Here is a 25,593-nt window from a genome sequence, read left to right on the forward strand (position 1 = left end):
ATTTAGGTGAGAAGTATTAACTGAAAAACAGCTATACAAAATGAAAATCATTAGTGTGTTGCTTTTAAGCCCAGCTCCCAATAGCAGTAGTATAGAACGGTTACCACTCTGTTTCATTTTTTACCATATTGTTTGGGTTATTTGATAGTTGGACATTTAGATAAGTTGTGTGAAGGTGTGTAGAAGGATATAATAGGACTTTATGATAAATCAAACAAGCAATTTCAGTACATAGAAAATTTAATTTTAAATAACTTAAAATATTTCATCATTTAAGAAATTTTTTTTGACCGGTAAGGGGATCACAACCGTTGGCTCGGTGCCATCCACATCACACTCAGCCAGTGAGCGCACTGGCCATCCCCATATAGGATATGAACCCACGGCCTTGGCGCTATCAGCGTCTCACTCTCCTGAGTGAGCCAGGGGCCCGGCCCATCATTAAGAAATTTTAATTCAATGACTTGGCAGAGTCTTAAGAAAATGTTTGGGCCTCATCTGAAATTAGTTCAGAGAAAGAGAAATAACCAAAAATATATGTATACGTGCGTGTACATACACACACACACACACAAACACACACACACACATGTATATGTGTATACACATATTCATATATATGTATATATAAAAGATATGTACTCAAGATATATATAGATTCAAAGATATATGTAGGGAATATATATCTATATATAGATATACATATACCTCTTCACACACAGATATCTATTTATCTGTGTGCATGTGTGTACGTATGTGTGTGTGTGTGTGTGTGTGTGTGTGTGTGTGTAGTGGTAGAATTCTCCAATTTTACTCATGGCTCATATTGTGGAAAGCTTATCCCAAAAAGGGGGACATTAATCATATGGGGAACAGATCTCTGCTCTTCTGCTTTTTTTTTCAATTAAAAAATTTTTAAAAATTATTTCTATTTTTCCACTTTTAACTACTGTAGTCTTCTTTAAAATTGCTAATTCAGATAGGGAATAAAACTCACTTTTGCAGCATCAGAGATGATTCTGAGCTGGAACCTGAGTATGCACTTGGGCCTATTTCCTGTCTTCAGGCAGACAGATGAACTAAAGCCACTAGTAGAGATGCACTGTCTATTCTTTACTTAAAAGGTTACATTTCTCAACTACTGGGTCACAAACATCTATTTCATGAATTGATTTTCTTAAAATAATCTTTTCTTTAGCTACAGATACAGTAAAGTAGCAATGCACAATTAAGTTTTTAGCTTGCTTCCAATCTGACTCATTTTTCTAGAAAAGTTTCCTCCAAGGTTAGTAGCAGTAGCAAGCATGGCAGAAAGAGAAATGTGGTTCTTTATGGGAGTGGAACTATTTCAAGCAGTTATGTCTTCTCAGCAAAATGTTTTGTAGAAGTTTCTTGGGAGCACAACACTTTGCTTTAATGTCCGCCCATAGACTTGTGTTCTCACATGTATAAAAGTTAACCCAGGGGTTTCCAAAATCCTTCATACTTTCACTTTTGCATCGCCTCTTAAAGTGCAATTAAAAAATTCCATGATTCACTAAATGTACCAAGTTGTTAAAAATTACTGACAAATATGCCAATTTAGAACCTAAATTTGGGTTTACATACTTAAAATCAAGCATTAAGACCAAAACAGACCCTGAAAATTTCATTTTCATAGGAGACTTGCACAGAAAGAACATATTTGTGTTGTGTGTGTGTATAGAAGTATTTTTGTCTCCTTAAGTTTTCTCTGTTGTATGCACACAACTAGGAGAAGATGGTTTTCTTTGTTTATTTTGGTTTGGCCAAGTATGCTCATAAAATATTTGAATTATGAAGGACTTTGTTTTATTTAAGTGGTGAAAATTATAGTTCTTAATCTATGAAAAAGATTTGTCTAGGTGAATAAATAGGAAAAATACAAAAAATTAGGAAAATATGTAAACCCAAGTTATGAGGTATTTCAAAAATACAATGACAGTAAAAATTCTCTTTCCTGGGCCGGCCCGTGGCTCACTCAGGAGAGTGTGGTGCTGATAACACCAAGGCCACGGGTTCGGATCCCATATAGGGACGGCCGGTTAGCTCACTGGGTAAGCATGGTGCTGACATCACCAAGTCAAGGGTTAAGATCCCCTTACCGGTCATCTTTAAAAAAAAAAAAAAAAAAAAAAAATCTCTTTCCCACAATTTGCAACTGCCAGACCTCTTGCTTTAGTCTTTCTGTCCTTTGGAGAAACACAGAAGAGTCTGAGATAAGTCTTTTTGAGGATGTGAGGGTTGCATTAGCTCAGAACAAAGTCAGAAAAGAAAAGTAATAAAGCAATATTTACAGGTCTTTGTATGACAACAAAAATATTTCCTTAAGTTTTTTTTTTCAGTCCTATAAACACTTTTATAGTGCACATGATTGTCTGTGTGACTACTCTTTCCAGAAGGAGGTTTTTTGTTTTTAAATACTAGGGAAGCATGACTTATTCAAATTAGATTTTCCATGCTATATTTAGTTTTACAGATATGTTTAGTTCTAAAACTGTGGTTTACTGTATTCTGGGGAGAACAAGTATATATAAAAAAATCCCAGGAAACCCTTACACTCAACTCAGACATAGTCAATTTTAACACTCCGTCTATGATCTCTCAGTTCCTATAGCTTATTGCTTCCGTTAACTAGAAATCCCTGAATTCTCTGTATCTAACTTTCAATGGCTAGTGTCTGAGAAACTGACCTATTATCACTTTTTCTGAATAGCTAAGTTTTAAACATTTCTCAAAACTTTTAAAAAATATTTTTCTGAGACTTAAATAGGTTGTTACTCTTACATAAAAAGAACCAGGAATTCCCAGCAAACAGATTTCAATATGTATAATGCATACACCAGAAACACACAGATCACACATGAATATACTCTCAGTCAACACACAAGCATTCACTCAAGGAGTAAACCAGTAATGAGCCAAACATACATACATGTGCAAATGTACAAATGACAGCGAATTATTTTAGATCCTAATGTCCTTTGAATATTAAAAATGAGCTGAGAGACAGCTCCTGTGACATTTGGTATGAAAGCTGCAGATTGCAATTTTCACGTAGAAGTAGCTTCATATCACATCTCGTGAGTTTCGTATCGCACAGCAAAGGACCATGCTGAATATCATGCCAAAGATCTGAAACAGAAGGAACCACTTGTTAGGGACTTTCAGATGTGTACTGATTGATGAAAAGGTCAGCAAACTGCCTGGATGTCTAACTCAAGTTAACAAATAATTACAACCAATAATTACTGGTTATAAATGGCTACTGGGTAAAGACTTCCATTTTAACTCTGCTTAAAATATATCGCTATATTATTATTGTTAACAAGTAACAAGACTCTGCTTTAAGAAAAGGGCTCTGTTTCTGGCTTATGAAACAGTTCTTAATTGTGAAAGACTGAATGAAACACTACTTGTTTTGGAATCCTGTATTTTAGGTTAATCCCAGATCTCTTTTATATAACTATTTTGAAAAATGTGTTCATAACCACTTGTTGTTTGAATATGCTTGTGGTCTAAATAGTTTATTGTTGGAAAAGCTTTAAATTTTCACAACAGTAACCACATATTAAAAAGGGGAGCATATTTTAATTTCTGGTCAATTTCTAAGTGCAAATGATGCTTCACTGTTTAACTCAATAGTTTTACCAAAGCATAAATTGAGGTGTTTGAACTATGACATCACTGACATCTGCTTCTTGGCTAGCTCTCTGACAAGCAAAATACTTGGGCTAAATCCATATCCACTTATATGGTTTGTACAGAAGAATGCCAAAAGATACTTTTTGTCCTCAATCTTTTCCCTTATAATTTTGCAGAGCCCTTGAAACTCTACTGGTGGGCACCATTTTATAATCTACTGTCAACATTTGTTTTAAAAAATTGGTACCATAGCACTGTGCTTCTCTTAATCCTATCCAAAGTCAAACTAGGCTCTGTAAATGCTAAATTAACAGGGCATGAATGATCAGCTGTTTGGGAAGGGAAGGGGTAGACTTAGGTAAGGAGTAGGATTACAAGCGTCTGGCGGACAGAACTCAGTAACAATGTGCGGCAAGGGAGACACCTACTGGACATTTGGTTAACTGATTACTGTGCAACTCTTACCTTATAAAGAAAATAAAGAAACCCCGGAAGTGCTGATTCACGGAGGGCATTTCCCCCTTTACCATGGATGTAAGGTTGGATGCAACCCTTACTTCATCCTGGTTGTACTCTGAAGGGATCGCTCAGAAAGACAGTACTTCAGTCTCAGCCTGCTGCTGACATGAGTCAGGGGTAATGGCTTCTAGATGGTTCATTTGTTGAGGCTACAGAATTGTTAGGAGAGTCTGTTTGATACCTTCATTATACAGCACTTTTTCAAACCTCCTGCCTCAGGATTGTCCGTAGGGAGCTGCAGACTTGCAACCAGGCTAACCCCAGAGCAGGTGGGGAGGGCCTGAGAGATGTCCCTGGTTTTGGAGGCCCTCAGCGTAATATTCCCAGACACTCCTCCCACCCCTGCCACTGCCTCCACCCTGTGCTCTAATACAGAAAAGGAGAAAGGTGTTTGCGTGTCTCCTGAGAGCTGCCAATTCATTGATTTCCCCACAATTCCCACAGCCCCCACCTTTGTTTAGGCCATTATATAGAGAAGGCCAGAGAGTAAGTGCTGTCTTAGCATTAGCTATTATCACCCAACCCCTGGACAATGGAAATCACCTCTGAACTGGCCTCCCTGATTCCAATCTTGCCTCCCTTCAACCTTTCCTCCATCTTGCACCACAAGTCCTTCTAACCCTTGGCAGCTCCTCTCTCCTTAAGGATAAAATTCAGCCTCTTGAAAGGGCTCATAAAGACCTCAGCGAGTAGATCTGACACCCTCTCTAGTGCCACCTCTTCCTGCTCCTACTATACCCATCTGCTGCTATCAATTCTTCCCGCACACTCTTCTTTTGTATTTTAGAAGTGCTGGGCCACCTACAGGTGCCTGGATACACTATGCTTCTCACCTTCTCATAAACTGTTCCCTTTGCCTGGATTCTGGGTTTGGGAACACTCAAATTATTCAGAGATCTAGCATTTATTGAGTGCGATATGTTCCAGACACTTTATATATATTAATTTTTAATAATACTTTACATGTAGTATCCCATTTAATCTTCACAACAATCTTATGAGGTTGGTATATTAAAATCCCCATTTTCCAGATGAGGGAATTAAAGCACAGGGAAATTAAGAAAATTTTCTATGATCCCAGGACTTGTAAGTCGTGAAGTCAGGAGTTAAATCCAGACTGTGTGATGCCAGAGCTCACCCTGATTAATTACTATGCCATGCCGCCTCTTCAAATCACAGGTGAGAGAGATTAACCTGATATTATTTTGAATTTCTAACAGTAAGAAGAGACCCAGAATTGAAAATCACTTATCTAGGTTAACATTGGTGGCCTTGAAATGTGAAGTTATCTATCACAGTGATAAACTCAAGGTTATAATTAGGTAAAAGTTGAAACTTATCATATTTTATGGGACTAAGGATTGATATATTTAATTAGCTTTGTTCTTAGAAGATGGCTGTGAACAAATGTCTTTGTCCTTTATGAAAATTATCTCAATATACTGCCACATCACGCTTGAACAAAAATAAGATACAAAGGTTCAAGGCTTCTTAGAGGGCAAAATAGGTAAGTTCTGGAACTTTCTCACCGTGAGACCTGCAATTCCAATACCGACAATTCCAATGAGCTGGAGGTTAACACTGATTATGGTCTCAATTTCATCAATGCAATTCTGTTTTGGAAAAAGAAAAGAAGTCAGGAATAAAAACTGATTGTATGTGTGAATCATCACCCTGATCCAATCCTTTCCTTCTCTGCAGAACATCCTGTGAGGGTTAATCCATGTCAGCTTCTGCTCATATTTAAACCATTCCTCTTGGATAACATCATCCTGACAAGCTTAAAGCAAAAATGTAGGTTTTGGGAAAAATACAATCCTCTCCTTCTGGTGGGACTTTCCTATTTAGGCAGTGGCTGCTTCAGGGCCCTGAAATCTGGCTGGAGGAAGCTATTTCTCTGGGATCTGAGATATTTAAAAATTTGCGTCCTCTTCTTACTTTCAGAAAAAAAAAAAAAAAAAAGTAAAAAATCCCTAAAATAATAACCCCTTGGATTTGTATTGTCATTTATAGCTTAAAGGACTTTCTTTTTTAAAATTTTAAAAATTTTTTATTTTATTTTCTCTTCTCAATATACATTGCAGTTGATTTTCATGACCCTTTTCCTGTTCTTCTTCCCCCCTCCCTAAAGGACTTTCTATGTACTTGATCTAATTTACTATGCAAGTTAGGCATTACCTATTAAGAAACTAAAAAGTCTATAAAGGTTCAAATTAAATAAAGAAAAGCCAAGACTTAGGAAAGCCAAATTGGTAAAGGAACATGAAAAACAATTACACTGTATAATGCTGAACTTTAAAATAAAGCATTTATATGGTAGTTCTATCTGTAGTTCTTTGAGAAACTTTCATACTGTTGTCCATAATGGCTGCGCTAATTTACAGTCCCACCAACAGTGTAGAAGAGTTCCCCTTTCCCTATATCCTTGCCAGCATTTGTTATTTTGGGTCTTTTTAATCAAACAACTACAGGTAGAGTAACCATATGATCCAGCAATCCCACCACTGGGCATATATCCAAAGGAATGGAAATCGTCATGTCAAAGGGACACCTGCAGTCCCATGTTCATTGCAGCTCTATTTACAACAGCCAAAATATGGAACCAACTTAAGTGTCCATTGATGGACAACTGGATAAAGAAAATGTGGTATATACACACAATGGAATACTATTCAGCCATAAAAAAGAATGAAATTCTGCCTTTTGCAACAACATGGATAAGTCTGGAAAAAATTATGTTAAGTGAAATAAGCCAGAAAAAGAAACAGAAACACCACATGTTCTCACTCATAACTGGCTGCTAGGAAGGGGCGGAGGGAGGGAGGGAGGGAAGAAAAAAGGGAAGAAGGAAGGAAGGAAGGAAAGAAAGAAAGAGACCACAACAATATGTTGAACTTTCAGAAGGAGAGAACAATCCTAAGAATACTAGAGATGGCGGGGAGGGAGGCAGGGAGTTTGGGAAGTGATGGCTTGGGTAAAGGGCACAAAGAAGTATCATGATTTATAAGAATGAATATACTACTAATAAATAAAAAATAAAAAAATAAATAAAATAAAGCATTTATTAGAAAAACAACCACCACCACCAAAAAAAAAAAAAAAAAAAAAAAAAAGACCATTCTCTCCTACGGTGCCTGAGGTGACCTGGGACGGGTCTCTATGCTTTCATCTGTGCCCATAACAAACCCATGCAGGATGGATTCAAAGGATCTTCATGGATGGGGGAGAAATTGGGTAGGGAGCGGAGCAGGTCATCTGTGACCATTATTGGTTTCCCGGCTGCAAAAGCTCCTGTTTGGAGTCCTCTGGAGTCGAGGTATGCTCTCAACCCAACTGTATCCTCGGGCTGCTCAGGTCCTTCTGCTTGTCACTGGTCAGCTCCCTCGGATACCCCCGTAAGCTATATGAAACCCTCACCATTCTCCTTATGCCTCGTATCATACTGCATTCATTCATCATTCATTAATTCCACCAACATTTCTTGAGCAGCTAGCTTGCATCGGTTACTGGAATCGGGTAGGAGACATGGAGACAGTAAGACGTGATTTCTTCTGCTCTCAGGGAGCTCACAGTTTCCAGAAGGACATAGACCCACAAAAATAATACACTCTGGTAAAAGCTTGAAAACCACTGCTCTGGACAGTGGCTCCTTTTACTTACTGGAGAAAATGAGAGCCAACCTATAGCAAGTCTTCCAGCCTTTCCCTCCTGCACCGACACGTTTACATGCTCCTTCCCTTCAGTGCCAGGCACCGGTGTAGGCAGCGCACACACAGACGGAGCAAGGCAGCACCACTCCTGACTTCTTTCCTCTTGTCAGAGACCAAGAGGTGCCCTTCTCAAGTTAACTCCTTAGCTGGCCCTGGGTCTCATCCCCTCTCATCTCCTCAGGAAGCCAGTTCCCTCCTTTCCTTCCTATGCATTCAGCCTCTCCTCCATTGACTTTTCCACTCATCATATAACACCATGCTCAAGTTCCTCGATCTAAAACAAACAAAAACCCTCTCACGATACTTTCCTTCTCTAGGTCTGCCCATAGGACTTCTCGAGTCCCTCCTTTCCTTCACAGTCACCTTCTTTTTGTGAAAGACGAACTAAGAAAATACGTATTGGCTTTACTTGGTCAGAAAAAGAATACACGCTTACTGCAGAAATTTGGAAAACAGATGTTTAAAAAAAAGAAAATAAGAAACATCAGTACTGCCTCCACTAAAAATAAGAACTGACATTGTTTGTGGTTCTTACACATGCAAACGCACCCACACACTTAGTTCATTCTTTATATTCAACTGTGTCCTTTTTAAACTTCACATTACAACTTCAAAAATGTCTTGTTTCACTAAAAATCCCTTGGAACCATGATTTTTAATGGCTGTAAAACATTTCATCATATGAATGTACCATAATTTATTTAAAAAATCCTCTATTGTCACATATTAAGGGCCTATTCAGTATTTTGTTCTTATGAATAACACTGCAATAAATACTGTTGTACAAAAATCTCTGTCCACATTTCTGATTCCTTTTACTTAGAATAAATTCTAAGAAGTGGAATTTCTGGATCAGAGGGCATGAACATATTTAACCCTCTAGTCTTATACAGTCATACTGACCTCTAAAACTATTGTACCAATTTCTCTGAAAATTCTCATTTCATGTCATTCTTGCCAAAACTGTATGCCATTATTAAGGGGGAGAAAAAAAAAAAAATAAAAAAATAAAAACTTGGTCAATCTCATAGGTTAAACAACAGCATCTCTTTCATTTCAATTTGCTATTAATTTTTGAGATAACTTTTCATTGCCTATGCTTTTTATGTTTTTAATGGTAATTTGAGTTTCATCTTTTATGAACTCTCTTTTCATGCCCTTTGCCTTGAGCCAAACAACTCGAAAGGGTGCCCCCTCTCTTCACATCTCATTTCCTGCAAACCTGGGTTCTGTCTTCACTCCAGTCCTTGCACCAAGTCACCAGTTACTTCCTTAAATGCAAATCCTGTCAGCTTTTCAGTGGTTACCTTAGTGGACCCTACTAGGCTGTTAGTTTCCCCACACAAAACCCATCATGTTTCTGCCTCTGGGCTGTTTCTTCTGCTGTTCCCTGTGCAGGCAGGCCTTCCCTCCCTTCTGCACAATGCTTGCATTATTCCTTCTCATTCTTGAGGATTTAGCTGAGACATACCTCCAGGTATACCTCCAGGCAGCCTTCCCCCAGCCCCAACCTCTGGCCCCTCCTAAGTGCCTTCCCCTCTGTGCGTCCACGGCACCATGCACACACTGTACATACCTCTATTACTGCACTCTATCTATGTCTGTGTTCACCTCTCCTATGAGACTGCAAATTCTTTGTGAGTAGAGACTTTTTCTTTTTCTTTTCTTTCTCTTTGTGTCCATAGTGCCTAAAATAAGGCAGGTAGCTGATAAATCCTGAACTGACCTCAACAGCAGCACCCAGCCCTGGTGACTATTCCCTCCCCGTCCCGTGGTGTCTCCTCACTTGTGTCTGGCTGCTCCTTCTAGTTTCCTTATTTGGCAACTCTTCTGCCCACCCTCAAATGTTGTTCCCAGGAGTTCTAGCCTTGTCCTTCTTTTCTTCCAAATCTAATGAGTCAAATTCATATCTCTAGCTTTAAGATTCCCAGAAAGTACCCACATTCAAACCTCTCTCCTGAGCCACAAACCAGATTTTCCAACTGCCTACTGGATATTTCCACTTGGAAGTTCCACTGGCTCCTCAAAATCACCATGCTAAACACTAAACTCATTTTCTTTTCTCCATAATTGGCTCCTTCTCCTCTGTTCCTCAACTCAATAAATGACAACCATCAACTATGTAGGTGGTGAAGCAAGAAACCTAGCAGTGGAGTCTCTCCTCTTCTCTGATATATAGCTGGTCTCCAGCCCCATAGATTTCACTTTCTAAGTGAACTTTTCCTCTCTATTCCTGCCGCTCTATCCAGCTTGTATCAGTTAGTGTCTCCTGGCTGGCAGTGAGGATAGCAACCTTCCTAAACTGGTCTCTGTGGCTCCACTCTGTTCATTTTCCATCAATTCTCCACACCACCACTAGAGCAAACTTGGTAAAATTTGAATCCCACCCCAGACTCTATCTTCAATGGCTTCCTAAGCTAGCAGCATGAAGGCTAGACTTTTGGCTTCACAAAAGTACCCAAGGCCCTTCAGATTGGTCTGACCGCTTTGAAGCACTCATCTCCCATAGGCAGCCTGGCTTTCAGCCTCTCCCCACTGCTGGTGCTTGCTTGAATACAACCACTTTCTCTAGCCTGCATGCTTTTGCCCTATCCCCTCTGCCTGGAGTATCCTGCTCTGAGCTCCTGTTCATCCTAACAGTCATATCAGGGGAGCCTCCTGTGGATCCTGGAATCCCAAGCCCCAGGTGAGTCTGCTGTGCTCCCTCTAGTGTAGCTCAGGTGGTCCTCAGCCAGACGTGGGCACTCTGAGGGCAGTGCTAGGTCTTGTTCATTTCATCCAACTCAGAAGGACCCAGTAAGTGTTCAGTGGGCAATTCATGCCATAAGCTGAAATGAAAATCTCATCCATCCCTTCACAGCCAAATGCCTAAAAGCATCTATATCATTCTCTCCGCACTCCCATAGTTCTCTTTCTTTCCCACCCTGAGCCCGTGCTTTGCCCAACTACTCCCCTGAAGCTGTGTGGCAAAGGTCACTAATGGTCTTCTAAGCACCAAATCCAGCAATTTTCAGTCTTTGTTTACTTTTCTCTTCCCAGCATTTGACTTTATGGGCAAACTGTCTCCTCTCTTAGCTTTCCAGATACCATTCTTGTTGGATCCTCTTTGGATCTCAGATTCATCCTTCACAGTCTCTTGTTCTGGATCCTCGTCCTCAGCTCACCCCTTCAATGACAGTGTCCTGACTCTTTCCTTGCTGTATATACTCTCCCTGGGTATTGTCATCTACTCCTATGACTTCAGCTACTGCCATTATGCTGTGATTCCTACATCTGTGTCTTTATCTCATACTACCTGTAAGTCCCACAGGCACCTAAAGTACAAACTTGACCCAAACTGAAGTTTTTATTTGCCTCCAGCACCTGCTCCTTTCCCTGGATTCACCACTCTCAGTGAGCAGAGCCTCTTCTTATCTGGTCATCCAAGCAGAACTCTGGAAATCTCAATCTCCTCCCTTTCACTCTCTACTTATACTCAGTAAGTCACCCCATTCTGTTGGTTCTACCTCCTGAATATCTCTTGAATCTGTTGCTTCCTCTTCATCCCTACTGTTTGTGACTTGCTTTAACCCCTCATCCTCTCTTGCTGGGGCATCCACAAGTGCCACCTAAGGGGTCTCCTTCCATTAATCTCCAACCTCCTCTTCTACCCTTCACATCCAGCAGCCAAGTACTTTGTTCTACAACACAAAACTGATTATGTTTATTCTCTGTTAAAAGCAATGGCTTCCTCAAACCTCCAGGTGTAAAATCATGCCTTTGCCTGTCTCTCCCAAAATGTCACTCACCATTCCCTCGGGGCTCCCTGTTCTCCTACAGTCCTGAGTTTCACACTGCCATACCTCTGTTCCTGCTGCTTTCTGGGCCTGGAATGACCTTCCTTTATCAAAACTCAGCTCAAGGATCCCCTCCTCTAAGAAGCTTTCCTAACTGTACTGTGTTTCCAGGGTACCTTGAACAGACTTCTCACAGGGCACTATCACCCTTAACTAGTCTGTGAGACCTCTGAGGGCAGGGATCATGTCTTTTTCATCTCTGAGTTCCCAGCAACTGGCATGGTGCCTGACACATAGCACTTAATAAACGAAGCATTTATCAGTGCTGTGACTCCCATGGAAGGGTATGGGGAAACATTCTTGGGGCACACATCTCTGGCCCTGGTGAGCTTAATTAATACCATAAGAATATGGCATATTTACTGGCAAGTCAGCCTATCATCATTCCCCAGGGTACCAAGAGACTGACTGAGCATTGTTTCATCTGTTTTACATGGAATAAGGTTGAGGCACAGAAGCCACTGGGAGAGAGCCTCCTAGAATCCCTTGGAGGTAGGACCTGAGCCTCCCTGCCTCTACCCTGAAGGCAAAAACCATCATGTACGTGTAGGTAGGAACCCTGGTAGAAGCTTACCTTGTGTCCTTGAAGCTCCTTTGGGCACGTGGGTTGGACCTGTTCAGAGTTTTCTTTTCCACAGCACTGAAACTAGAGAGTCAGAAAAGAGACTTTAGGACATGGGAGGAAGAAGCAGCAGCTACAAGTCTGGGCATCGCTGCTAAGGGCCGAGGGTGCCAATGCAGCAAAGCAGCTATGAGGCCCAGTCACGGCAACCCAAGCTGCTATTTCTGGAAAGGGAGCGAAGAATCACATAATCATGCTAGCAAAACAAGAAAATGACTTTTTAAAGCTGTCTGAGTTTTATGATAGGAAGTGACTCAAGGCAACCCAAACAAGGCAGGAAGCTAATTGACAGTGTCTGTGTAAATTGCTGCTTTTTAGACAGGAGTTGGGGCCTTTAGATTTCTTCTTTCAGAGCAGGAGTCATTTAACCTGCTGAGGAGTTAAAAGTTTTGTGAGCTTCAGGAAGGGCTCATTAACTGCGGATGGTCTGCGAAGGAGAGGAGAGGTGGCTGCAGTAAACCCCAGTGGTCAAAAGACCAGGCTTGAAGACCGGCCAGCAAACAGGTGTCTTGCCTTAGGGATGGCCCTTTAAGACAAAGGAACCTGTGGGCTGGTTGACGTCCTTGGGGCAGCTGAGGCCAAACCATGTAAATGGTGGGCACTTTCCAAGACATTCTTATCACAGAGAAGAACCAGATACCTGAAAGAATTTGGCCCAGGAGTTCGTAGCTACTTCTCCATATCACAGTGTTTAAGAAATCAGAATGACTCTGGCCTTGCCCATCTCCTCTGTGAGCCTTCCTTGATTAACTGTATGTAGCTCTGAGCACTCCACTGACAGCACAGCCCCACAGAATGTTCCAGAAGGGAGTGTAGCTATCTCCTGCGACCGTATATTACAAATGAGGAAGCTGAATGGGTATCATAGAGGCTGAGTAATTTGCTCAAAGTCACAAGGTTGTTAACTGGCAGAGCTGGAGCTAGAAACAAGCTTTTCTAACTTAAAGGTCACACTTATTTCTGTTACACCACAATGCCACCTTTTGAGAGAGCCTGATGTTTACTTGGGCTGCTTTCTTTGTCCTTGTTTGTGTTCTTTTGTCTCTTTTGGGCACGTCCTGACTTCCTCTTGTGAACTCTATGTGGTAGACCTCTTTCTACTCTAGCATTCTACACGTAATGCAGAGCATGTCTCTTATGTGGGCTAAAATAAGATGCTTCTGCTTGGCTTTACTGAATTTACTTTCATTTTTAATCCAGATGATTAGAGAGAACCTGGCTCATGCATAAGCTTTAGAAGATGCAATTTCAAGGAAGAAGTAAAGTTACTCACTGTTGAGTGGAAGGTAATGAGAGTCCCATTTCCCTTTCCCCTGTCTTTAAGGTAATCATTATAAGCCTCTTCATACATGGTCTGAACATGTCGTATAGCCTGAAAAAATACCAGAAAAATTAAGGGGACCACGAGTAGGAAGTTTCAAATGTCCTCTTAGCATCAAGGAAAATCTCCTCTTCCATATCCTTCAAAAATACTGCCTTTCCATATGTTTACCTGTATCTTAAGATAATTCTGCATATATGGAGCAGATTATAGATCCTGGAGATTCTAAGATGCTTTTGAAGATGGAAGGATAGACTAACTAAGAATAGTTTTCATGGACCAGGAAGATTTCTTAGGGTAGAGGTTTCTAAACCTAATTGGACCCCAGATCCCTGGGCTCCACCCAGGTGATTCTGATACACAGTCAGGTTGGGACGTATGCAATATGGAACCCCACTGGTTAAAAGGACTCAAGTCCTTTCATGACATGTTTAAAAGATGTTTATCACCAAGGAAACTTTCTGCACTCAAATATATATAGCTTAGAGAATGCTTTATCTAATATAAGGGCATGTGACCCCAAATCCACAGAGATCTCTAAAGGTACTAAGCTCAAATTCCACTTCCATATGGAGCTGAATTTAAACTAACCTATGAATAAAACCAGCTACTTCAGGAAAATCCCCAAAGAGGTGGCATTTATTATTACCACTGTTTTGGTATAAAATAAGTTCATAAACACAATATTGATGGCTCGTGAATTAATCTGAAATATAGTAAACCTAAGCTTCCATTTTTCTGCCTTTTCCTTTCCATTCTTCTCTAAGCCACAGTGTGTTTTACCTTTCTAAGAAGGCCTCTTTCTCTGTGGGTTCTCCTGACACCTATTCGGGACACCTCCAGTCAGGCAGCAAATCTAAACTGGCTTCACTGGCACATAGCAGATCAGGCTTTATTCTCTGAGGATGATGTGGCCTCTGACCAGGCCAAGCCTTAAGGACAGATGACAATCTGATAAGGGATGAGGATATATGTTCTTCCTTCATCCCTCTTTCTCATGTCTGTAATCTAGCTCTTACCCCATTTCAAACTGGGGATAATCTTAGACTAGAGATCCTTTCTTTAAGAGTCATAGACCCATGTTATAAAGCTAATGAAAGCTATGAACTATCTCCCCTCCAAAATGTATGCACATATGAGGGTACTTTAAAAAATTCATGGAAAAATAGAATTAAAAAATAATATGAGTCTGTCCACGAGCATTTTGAAGCCCCCTTGCATATGCATGCACGCTCACCCTCACATAATGCTCAGCTCTGTACACTACTTCTAGCGTAAAAGGTTCTGCTTAAACTATAATTTTGGGGGCTATTTGGTTTCTTAGTAACATTGTGAATATCGGTATTCTCATATCCTTTGCCATAAAGAGAATACTTTAAACATCATGAAAAAAACATTGTAAGGAATTTTTACTTACTACGCCCTTGCCTATAAAAGCAAATACTCCAGTGGTTACTTCAGCAGCAAATATCACCAGTAGGCAAGTGAAAAACTGTAGAGGAGAGAAAATACTAATTTCATTAGTTTAATACCTTTTCAATTAATTTAGCCTCTTTGATTCTAGTTCCATTTGAAAAGCATTAGGCAGGGTTATTAGTTTGAACTGATCCACCAGGAGGCATTTGCCCCCTTAGTCTCTTGATGAAATGGCTGTTTCTTTCTTGTAGTTTATTCATTCATTCATTTATTCAGTCAGCAATTATTTATTGAGCATCTATTCTGCACCAGGTACTGTCCTTGGCACTGGATATATAGTGATAAACAAGATAAGATCCCAATGTCTCTGCTATCCTGGACCTTATATTGGACAGGGGAAGATATGATAAATGAGTAAAGAAATAAAAAACTGAATAAAATAATTCAGGCAGTGATATATAAATCCCACTGCCTAGAACAGTGCCTGGTACCTATGTGCTCAATAAATACTTGATGAACAAAAAACGTTCTGTAAAGATATAAAATAAAGTCAGGAGACAGAGAGTGACTGGCGGGGCCTAGCCTTGGGGAAGGGTGTGACTTGAGACGCTGTTCTCTGAGGAGGTGGGAGTGGAGGTGCGGGGGTCGGGGGTCCTTCTGGACCGGCTTCTGTTCAGGTCCCTTGGGTTTGTGCTGATCGAACTAAGTTCAGTGACAAATAAGACAGAGAGACCTTCAGCAACAGGGGAAAGAAAGAATGGATGGCTGAAGAAACAAGTTAGAAATTTTAGACAGCAAGAGATCAGAAGCAGCAGCCAGAGTTGAAACATCAAAAGACGGCAATGAGTAATGAGAAATGAGAGGCTGCCTAACAAAACCGCTGTTTCCGACCCCCGTGGAGAAATACAAACCTTCTCTCTTCCTGCCCCTCTTCTTCCTCCTCCTTGTTTCTCAGGCTACATTGGCATTGGATATATAGCAGTTAACAGAAATGATGTTTTTTTTTTTTTTTTTTAAAACAGAGGCTGTTTATTAAAATAAGCCACAAGAGAGATGTTTGATGAAGTTATTAATCTCAACCAGAAATGCTTTTCTTGTAGATGACAGCACTTCCCTGGCTACAGGAATCTTTTAGCTGCCTCACCCACTGTGAAGTATCATTATTTAAATAACAATCATAATGGTCCCTCACAATTACTAGGCACTTTTCCTCCCTAAACCTCTTTGCACTAATGACCTCATTTTTTCTGCACTTTCCATATGAGGCAGGGACAAAAATAATATTATTCTTACATGAAAGATGGAGAAACCGAGATTCAAGGAGAGGGAGTGAGTGCCAAGGGCTCAGTGAGCCTGTGGAGGAGCTGGACTCGGATGCCAGACATCCTGACTCCCCTCAGACCAATCCCCTCCTTCTCCCCACCCCACCCCCTGCATCCCACTTACTGATCCGAGCACACACTGTGACTCCCGCATGGCTCCGCAGCACCCAAAGAACCCCACGGCCATCATCAGGGCCCCAGCTCCAACCAGCACGTAGAGCCCTGCAGGGAAGAGGTCAGGGGAGACCTTTCAGAGCCCGACTGTGCCTGGGAAGCAGGGAGTGGGTGGGACAGAGAGGGGGGCTTTTGGTTAAGGAGAGAAGAGGTCACAGAAATAAGACACTGGTTTTGTGTGAAATGTCACCTTTAGAAGGCAACACCATAGATGGTGGACAGCAGGAGGTTGTGAAAGCTACAAGAAAACAGCTGACAAGGCCAGGAGATAAGGTAATATACACCAGTAACATTACTATTAATGTACTATTAGCTACGTGTATTTTTAGGGCTCATTTTTTCGGGCACTTTGTTAAGCGCCTAGTGTAGATTTATTAATACAATCTTTATGACAGCCTGTGAAGTAAGAACTATTATTACCTTCATTTTTAGACGGAGGAACTGGGCCCCAAGAGACTAAGCAATTTGCCCAAGGTCATGGAGTTGATGTTTGTTAGAGCTGGGAGAAAAAGCCCTCATGCCTCAAATGCCAGCTCATCAGCATGACTCTATCCTGCCTCTAGCAATAGTAGCAGCCTTAATTCGGGTGGTGATTTCGCTTACTACTTAAGTCCAGCCCCAGGAACACTTGTTCTCACAGAGAAAGAAAAGGGCAGAAATGCTCTGGCTCTGAGGGAAATAAAACCAGGCCTTTTCTTATTTCTTTCTCTAACCCTGAGATAAGTTAGAACACAGTAAGGACCTGGCACTTGACTTATTTGGAATGACGCTAACAGCCTCTATTTTACTTTCTGCATTTTACTCACATGAATCACCTGGAAACCACTCCCATTCACCCGAGATGTGGGGCTGGTGCCCCGCCTCTGTGGGGAACCCCTGAGCCTGGCATTCAGGGCTCTTCCTGGGGCTCCTCTGAGCTGCTGATAGTGGTTTGTGGGCAGACCTATTCGTTCACAGACACAGAGCCGCAAGGAGGCTGCTGTTTCCTGCACCACCCCAGCCTGTCTTCAGGGTTCACCAGGGAGGGTAAAGCCCTGCTGCTCTGCAGTCCTGGGGCAGGTATTTATTTCCTGCTGCTTGTCTCAGCCACTTCCTCCTTTTCCTTTTCTCTGCAAGAATAATTTCATGGGGAATGGATGTGGTCATGAGAGAAATGATACCATATTAAAAATAATAGCATTGTTGTTCCCACTGCCTAATCACCTTACTGTCTTTGATTAAAGACATTTAACATAAGACATTATTAAAATAAGACATTTAAAAAATGCCTTTGTTTGTCAAAGCTCACTCACTTCCATCATCTCCTTGGCTGCTCAAAACAACCTGGTTAAGTAAGACTGTTATTATTTTTGTTTTACAAGTGGGGGTCAGAGGCAAGACGGCTACAGGCAGGACTCACGGGCTCACCCTTCCCGCACTCCTATCACTGCCCCAGGGAAACAGGCTGAAGGAAGGGCAGCAACACCATTATTCAGTTCCCTCACAGAATGTCCCAGGGGGGGCCACCTGAGTATATTGATTTCCAGCTTAAAACGTTAATTGCCTCTGCATCGCCACTGCTGCAACTGCTACGTGACAGTCTGCAGATTCTGGATGGAGTCACAGCCTGGGGACTGTTACTGAAATCCCAAGGTCCATTTGCTCACTGCTTAATAGTCAATAATTGAGAGACAAGTGTTGGTGTAAGGAGAGGTAGCCTTTAATCAGGAAGCCGGCAGCCTCGGGAAATGGTGGGTTCATGTCTGAAAGACCATCTCCACTTTTTCCAGACTTGGCAAAGGGTTTTACAGGGACAGGTGGTAGAAGGGCAGATTCATGATGACCTAAGCAGGGACGTGCAGGCATAATCATAAAATTGCAGGTACACATCAAAGAACTCAGGTGGGAGCTGATTCATGGTGACTATCCTCCATGAAGTCAAGTCACGGATTCAATTCCTGTAAACCTCAAAAAGATCTAGTAAGTAAGCTAGGAAAGAATAGCCAACTGGGTTAATAATTTCTTCTGTAATTATTCTGTGTACAATGTGAGAAAAAGTCATTATGTTCTAGCAATCATGTGAACAAGAATCACTGTATTCTAATGTACAGCTGCAAGCTATGTGGTTCGGGTTACAAGAGTAAAAAAAAAACTTTTAAATTCCGAAGTTCAACAAAATGGAGTCACTTCTGTTCAGGCTGTTACAGGACCAGCCTCCCTAAATCCTTATCCATCCTACAGTCCAGCCACACGGGAACTTACCGTCATGTACCCCACCCTGCACTTTTCCACTTTGTGCCTTTGCAGGTTCTCATATTTGTCTCTCTCTCTAGATTTCAAGTCCACAGACAAACCTGATTGATTCTACCTAGGATATACCCAGCACAAGGCAGAATTCTCCATTTAGTGTTTATTGGACAAGCAGATAAAGAGAGAGTAAATCAAATCGGGAGTTCTGGACTGGCTGTCTGTCGTTGCCCATCTTTGCTTAGAGATAGATGCTGGGAATACATTTCGGCAAACATCCACAAAGCCACCACAGTTTTGGGCTCCTCAAGGTCAGGCAGATGAAGATGAAGGCCTCCCACCCTGAGAAAGTCTGCAATACGGGAAACAGTGTCACGCCTGACGAGGCTGGGGGCTCCGTGGAGAGAGGCACGGGGTCTAAGGACAGAGTTATTCCCTACTGTGAAGGAGACTGCTTGGTGCCTCAGGCAACAATCCTTGCCCTTCTGAAATAATGGGCGCTCCAAGAAAATTTGCTTATTTGAATTGAACAATATTCCATTCTCAGGCTACCAGAATCCCAGAGCTCATGGCAAAAACAACCTGAAACTGACCTAGTAGCCTCGACTCCAGAAACCTCTTCCCAGCAAATCTCTGTGGATGTGTGGGCCACGTGACTCAGCCCAATTCCAAATGAGCTCTACTTGTTGGAGCTGAAGGGAAAATCAAAAGAAATTCTACAAGTGGCAAAATTCCTTGGGTCTGCTGGATTCCAAATCTGGTTGTAATACTCTGCACACCATAAGGCAACCTGTAGTTTCCAAGGATACCTTATCCTTTGTATGGTCTGTCCCTGAAAAAATAGTGGCTGAATGAGTAAATTAATTTCCAGCCTCAATTTAATTCCAAGATGGTTTCTGTAGAGCCCTCTCCTTCCCATAGCAGCACGTGTTACAAAAGTATGACCTATTTCCCAAATCCCTCATGCTTTCAGAGTCCTAGTTCCCTTGATTTGAAAAAGAGAAAGCACTTTGAAATTGCATTTTTATCATTGATGGCTGGGCTTTGCAATGCCAATGGTCTCTAGTGACATTCTACCAATAAGAGCTTTCCCTGGGACACCTTCCCTGACAATTCTTTCTTAGGTTTCAGAGAGTTCTTTTTAATCTAGAAGGTTCATTTAAGTAAACACAGAAAAGAGAAAAGACCTACTAAAGCCTCTCTGCATAAAATCATTTAAAAGTGGCTCCTCTCCTTTCGGGACTGGATGTCAGTATGGTCATCAATCTCAGTGGCTTTTGGCAGCAGACATTTTACATAACTTGCTAATGACCATTATTCATCTAAACATTTTTTTATGCCTCTGCATAAAAACTCTCTGTCCCTCCCAGCTTCTCCTGAATGCATATAATTTATAAATATTTAGAATATCGGATGGGACTTACTTTATGGGAAAGGGAAGGACTTGAGTTCTCTCAATAACAACAGCAGCAGCAGCTATCAGTTATTGAGCTGTTCTAAGCACTTAACATGTCTTAGAGTCACAGTCACTCAACACTAAGAGTAGTAACCACCACTTCTTGGTGGAGCAGCCTGCTCTGGGTGGCATCTGTACTGTGCACTTGACAGACATTGTCTCAGGAACCTGCTGGCTGAGAAGTCTTGATGCTGTCAACTAGTCACTCATTCCGACTAAATGGCACCTAAGCCACTCTATCTTTCCTTCCTGTATTCTGCCGTGTAATCACGTCCCTCACAGGTGACCCCTTCCTCAGCATGCCTTCATCACAGCAGTAACATTGCCAATATTTATTAATGGCTCACCACACCACAGGTACTGTGCTTAAGCACAGTCACATTTCACAGCTGAGTAATCTGAGGCTCGGAGGAATTAAGAACTTTACCTAAGATTGCACAGGCAGTAAGGGGTAAAATTGGAATTGAACCCAGGGTGGTCTACTCCAAAGGGTACACCCTTAACTCCCCCGCTGCACTTTCAGTAGGATCTCAAACAGCAGTGACTATCTTAGCTAGAAATCTGTTCATTCTGCAATTTATAAATGACAGGAGAGTCTTTTTTCTTCTTCCTTCAGAAAAGTGCTTGAGGGTTCCTGGGTTTTCCTTTGAAAGCACAGGGCTGGGAGCCAGAAATCCAGACCTGCCAACTATGGCTTTAGGTAAGTCCTCTTATTCTTCAGTTTTGTTATCTGCAATGAGGAAATGACTATCTACTCTAACTTTTATTTTCTTTAACTCACCACTATACAAATGAGGATACTTTAACTTACTGTAAAAATGCTTTGGGGAAATGATCTCAACAACGTAAGCTTTAGTACCTCCCTGTTATCCAGCTACCAAGGCTGTCAGATACAACTGAAAACCAAGAAGTAAAAAAAAAAAACCACTGAAAGAGTGAGTCAGAGTTTTTAAAAAGGCAAGTCAGCCCCTTAATGTTCAGTGTTGGAAAGCTTTCCTTACACATAACCTCCAGCCGCAATCGAAGCCAGGCTCCAGGACTCTGAATTCAACAGGGAGAGACAGCTGCAGGCAGGCTGCGATCCTGGAGAACCAAGCGGCTCCTGAGAGCGTGGGCAACCCCTTCACGGAGAAAACCTGCTACTACCCTCTGCTCACAGAAGTGACTTCATGCGCTTGAGTCCACAGCCTCTCCAGCTTTCCAAAGGCTGAGGGGATTACTCTTCACTCTGCACTCCTAGAAAGAAGACCCCATCCACAAGGCAGGCCAGAGAGGGGCCATAACAGGAAGTCAGATGGGCAGGTTGCCAGAATTTGGAAGACACAGGGGCTTTTCCCAAGAGTTCACTGAAAGAGACTAGAGTGGAGAAAGTCTAGGAAACACCAAGTAACACAAGCCCTCCTGCTGCTAGCTCCGCTCCTGCCAGGTTCTCCCTTCTTCACCTTAGCAACCAGTGGACACAGAGACCCTGCATCGGCCTCCAGGCCTCAGCCTGGATCCAGAGGTCTTGAGAAGGTGGCAGTCAGTCTGACTACTCTCTCTCCCTGTCCTCATTTCCCAGCTGGATCCTCCTGTCCTTGCCTAGGACCTACCACGGCCCCTGGCTTGCAATCATGTCTGTATCCTTATCACAGGAAGGGAAACTCTCTCCATCATCAAGGACGTAGAGTCAATGGTGCCAGAAAGCAAAGCATCCCCCAAGAGATAGGAAAATTTCTCTTATAAAGCTCGGCAGCCATCCACCCAGAAGCAGGGAGCTAGACACCCTATGTATCTTCCTGGGGTCCATCTCAGAGACAGGCCCCCCTCCAGAGAGACTGGGAGGACTTATTTCTTTAAGAACTACTTCAACGTCAAGCCTGTTTAAGACACTCTATAACAAAAGGGTGTAAGAGTTTAATGGGCTGATTGTTCTGGAATCTATTCTGAAAAGAAAATACTCACACAGATCAGTGAACAGTGCCCTGTGACATGAAATGAAATTTTCCAAAAACTGGGCCTGCTTCTTTTTTAAAGTCCTATTACCTAACACTTTATGCCATGTGAGTCCATAAATGGTATCCTAGTGTATTTTTCTTCTTGTTTTATTGCTATAGAGCAGGTATCTTTCTTATCTGGAAAATTATTTATTGAGGAAAAAAATGTCCATATCTACAAACATGTGTATTTCTCAATTTATATTATAAGAAATATTTGAAGTGGAGCAAAGGTCCCTGACTTTACAAAGGATTGTTGCCGCTGTCCAGAGAGGCAGCACCGGGAAGCAGAGAAAGCACAGGCCTGGGTGTCAACAGACCTGCGTTCTGGGCTGAGTCCCCCCAGGGAGAGCTGGGGAACCATGGCTGACTGCCAGCCCCCGTTGCTTAACCAGGGCTTAGTTTCCTAAGTTCCTAGTTTCCCTACTCTGCCTAGTGCTAAGTTTCTATGATTACCCACTTCCCTAAACTTTGAGCACTGAGGGACCGTGAGTATCTTTACCACTAGCCACTCTGGGCTGACTTAGAGTGGGGAGATGTGGCTGAGGAAGAAGGAAGGGTGAGTAAGCCCATATCTAGGTCCTGCGCCACCAAGGACAAGCAAGGATTCAGGCCCTGTGTGTGGACTGCTGTTTTCCTGACCCCGAATTCACTTCTTTCTCTCCATTAGATAAATGAACCTCCTCTATTCTCAGTTGTGTGGCTTGACTCACCTCAAGCTCAAAGGTAGGCACAAAGCCCAGGCTTGTGCTAACAGTAGCTGGTTTAGGGATGGGCATTAGACCCAAAATTGCCAATGTGAGTTAGGCTTGGGACTTCAGTCAGATTGGTTGGAATGAAACCATCATGTTCTTCTACTGGGGTTACTCTGCAGATGGAGACTAGAGCCACTGGCAGTCGTGTTATCACGTGGAGACGAAACTTGCCTAAGAATGGAGCCAGAGGAAAGCAGAGCCAGGAGATGGCTACAGGCTGGATCTCATCACGTCAGTGAGTGCCTGAGAGGAGTACTAATCCTGGAATTTCAGTTGTGTGAGATAATTAATTTCTGTGTTGCTCAAGTCAATTTGAGTAGGTTCCTGTGATTTGTAATAGAAAGAGTCCTGTCAGACATACCCATAAAGACACGACATAACTCATTCCTCACATCTCGGGCAACATGCATATTGCCTTGGTTTAGATTAGAAAACAGAATCAGGAATGTTTGTTCACCCTCCTGCTCAACACAGCAATCTCCTGAATCCATAAACACCCTATTCTGATTTTCTGTCACATTAATGGTTAAATACGGACCTAAAGGGGAGTTCACTTTCATCTGTGGAAGTCTGGTCAACTTTTTTTTAATCAAATCATTAAAAAGATTTTACATTGAATCCAAATCTATGCCTGTGAGGGTGGTATCAGCACTTTGCTTCTGGAGCAGCAGAGACAGAGGCTGCTCACTGGGACTGGCTTCCATCCTTAGCTGCACACAACTGTCCCTCTCCCTGACTGGGCAGGAGCCGCCTTACTTCTGTAATTCAGGCTTCCATCTGATGAATTATTACTTCTGGGCTTGTCTCTATCACTGATATTTTTTGCCATTTTGATTCCTTCTGTCCCTGAGTTTGATTAGTCAGGCTTAATAATGTTTAATCATGTTTCTAGACTTTTTCATCATAATAAGTTCTACACTATGGTAGCAACCACTATGGGTTATGCCCTTATTTCTTCAGGCCTGACTATATCAACAGTCAATCATGTTTTTCTCTTGTCTTGTGACTCCCTTTCATTCCACTGCTGCCAGATAATTTCTTTAAAATGCAGTGCAGATCATGCCCTGCTCCAAGTCCCCAATTATCCTTCTATTGCTTACCAAATTAACCCTGACATCCAAGGCCCTTTATACATGTCCTCCCTTCCTCCCCAACATGCCTGATCTTCCTACCCTGTCCTAATCCTTTACACTCCAGTAAGAACCCTCTGCCTAGTCTGGGCTTGCTAATCACTGCCCCCAGACACGCCTTGTGCACTCTTGACCTGCAGCCTTCACAGTTCCCATTCTTCCTCCTTTCCATTGATCACGGTCTGGTCTTTAATCCTTCTTATCAGTTTAGAATGACCTCTGATGCACCCAGTGCAAATACCACTTAGCTGGCATTTAGTTATACACTAGTTTTTATTGTAATTTAAACTGCTAAGTCTATGAATCTTTTCAAATATATTGCAAGTCACCTGGGGGCAATTGCAGCTTTCTTTTCTGTGTGACCTCAGAGCCCAGGACTGTAAATGGTGGCTGATGGATTATATTTAAGTTATATTGATGGGTATATTTTTTTCTCAAATGAGGTAACCCACAAAAAATGGTAAGGATAGAGGCACCCCTACTTGAATTCATAACTATGTTTACATAAAACCAAATATTTGATGAAATCCAAAAAATTAAAATAACCATGAACAGATTTTTAAATAGACAGATGTTGGTTATCATTTGAAAGGGATATGGCTCCTCTTAAGTGTTGTTCACATAACCTAGGTCTTCATCGTCTTTTAAAATGGTCTTCCTTTACTGTTGCTGAAAAATTTCTGCTTCAGTTTCAGAAAAATTACATTATAGAGATTTAAATCTTTTAACCTCAAACTTGGCTGTGATGATGGGTAGGTGGCTGGGTTTTACGCAGTTAGTTATTGCCAAACAACCTGAAGGACAATTCATGAATATAACTGAACTGGTGGTGTTTTCCTGTGTTTTGGTTCTAACTAAGGGTGGAATCCTCCCCATTGACCTAAAGGTAAAAATGCAGTTTTTGCTGGAAAGTCCTAGGATTACATCTGAGGAAGATGAGATGAATAGGGTTCAAGAGCAAACCCAATAGCTTGTAAGAGTAGACAGACTGAATGCTACAGCCCGACCCCCACCATGCCTGAATTTCAGGGACAAAAGACTTCCACTGTTTATTGAGACTAACCTGATGTATTGAGACTAACCTTATGTTAGGACATCAAGTCCCTACTGACCTCAGAGTAGGAAGAGAAAATAAGGTTCACCCTGAGCATCAGCTGTGAATGCTTGGGAAGGGCTGGGTTAAGAAAAGTCCCCCAAACAGGGTCCTGAACAATTAGCCATATTCTCCACAGACAAGGGAATAGATGGTAGTTGCCTGCTGTATATTTGCCAACCCTAATTTGGAGTTACGAATAAGGCTCTCCTAACTCAGTCTATCCAAAACTGACCTGTCCTCAAAGCTCCATTCAAGCACCCCTCCCCCTGAGGCCTGGCTCAGCAGCCCCCAGTGCTCTCTCCCACTTCATTGAGTGATGTGTCTGTCCACTCATGCAGCACCTACTATATGCTTGTGACTGTTGTCTGCTA

At 42.0% G+C, this 25,593-nt stretch overlaps 1 protein-coding gene across 4 annotated transcripts in view; it reads right to left on the reverse strand.

The window, feature by feature from the left end:
• Window positions 1–25,593, reverse strand: part of TSPAN2 (tetraspanin 2) — a 43,197-nt gene continuing 17,604 nt past the window's right edge. Inside the window, exons 3-9 of one of the 4 annotated variants that reach the window (XR_010024196.1) lie at window positions 16,534–16,631; window positions 15,089–15,163; window positions 13,624–13,722; window positions 12,303–12,374; window positions 5,712–5,795; window positions 4,129–4,331; window positions 3,082–3,153 (exon numbers count right to left, since the gene is read on the reverse strand). Coding sequence is in view for 2 of the 4 variants with exons in the window: in XM_063104901.1 (XP_062960971.1) it covers window positions 3,088–3,153; window positions 5,712–5,795; window positions 12,303–12,374; window positions 13,624–13,722; window positions 15,089–15,163; window positions 16,534–16,631 (494 nt within the window). In the remaining 2 variants the exon portion in view is untranslated. Of the gene's footprint in view, window positions 3,154–4,128; window positions 4,332–5,711; window positions 5,796–12,302; window positions 12,375–13,623; window positions 13,723–15,088; window positions 15,164–16,533; window positions 16,632–25,593 lie in introns of all 4 variants that reach the window. The other 3 variants (XM_063104901.1, XR_010024197.1, XM_063104902.1) reach the window with 3 other exon arrangements.

Source organism: Cynocephalus volans, chromosome 8 (genome assembly GCF_027409185.1).
Source record: "Cynocephalus volans isolate mCynVol1 chromosome 8, mCynVol1.pri, whole genome shotgun sequence".
Lineage (NCBI taxonomy): Eukaryota > Metazoa > Chordata > Mammalia > Dermoptera > Cynocephalidae > Cynocephalus > Cynocephalus volans.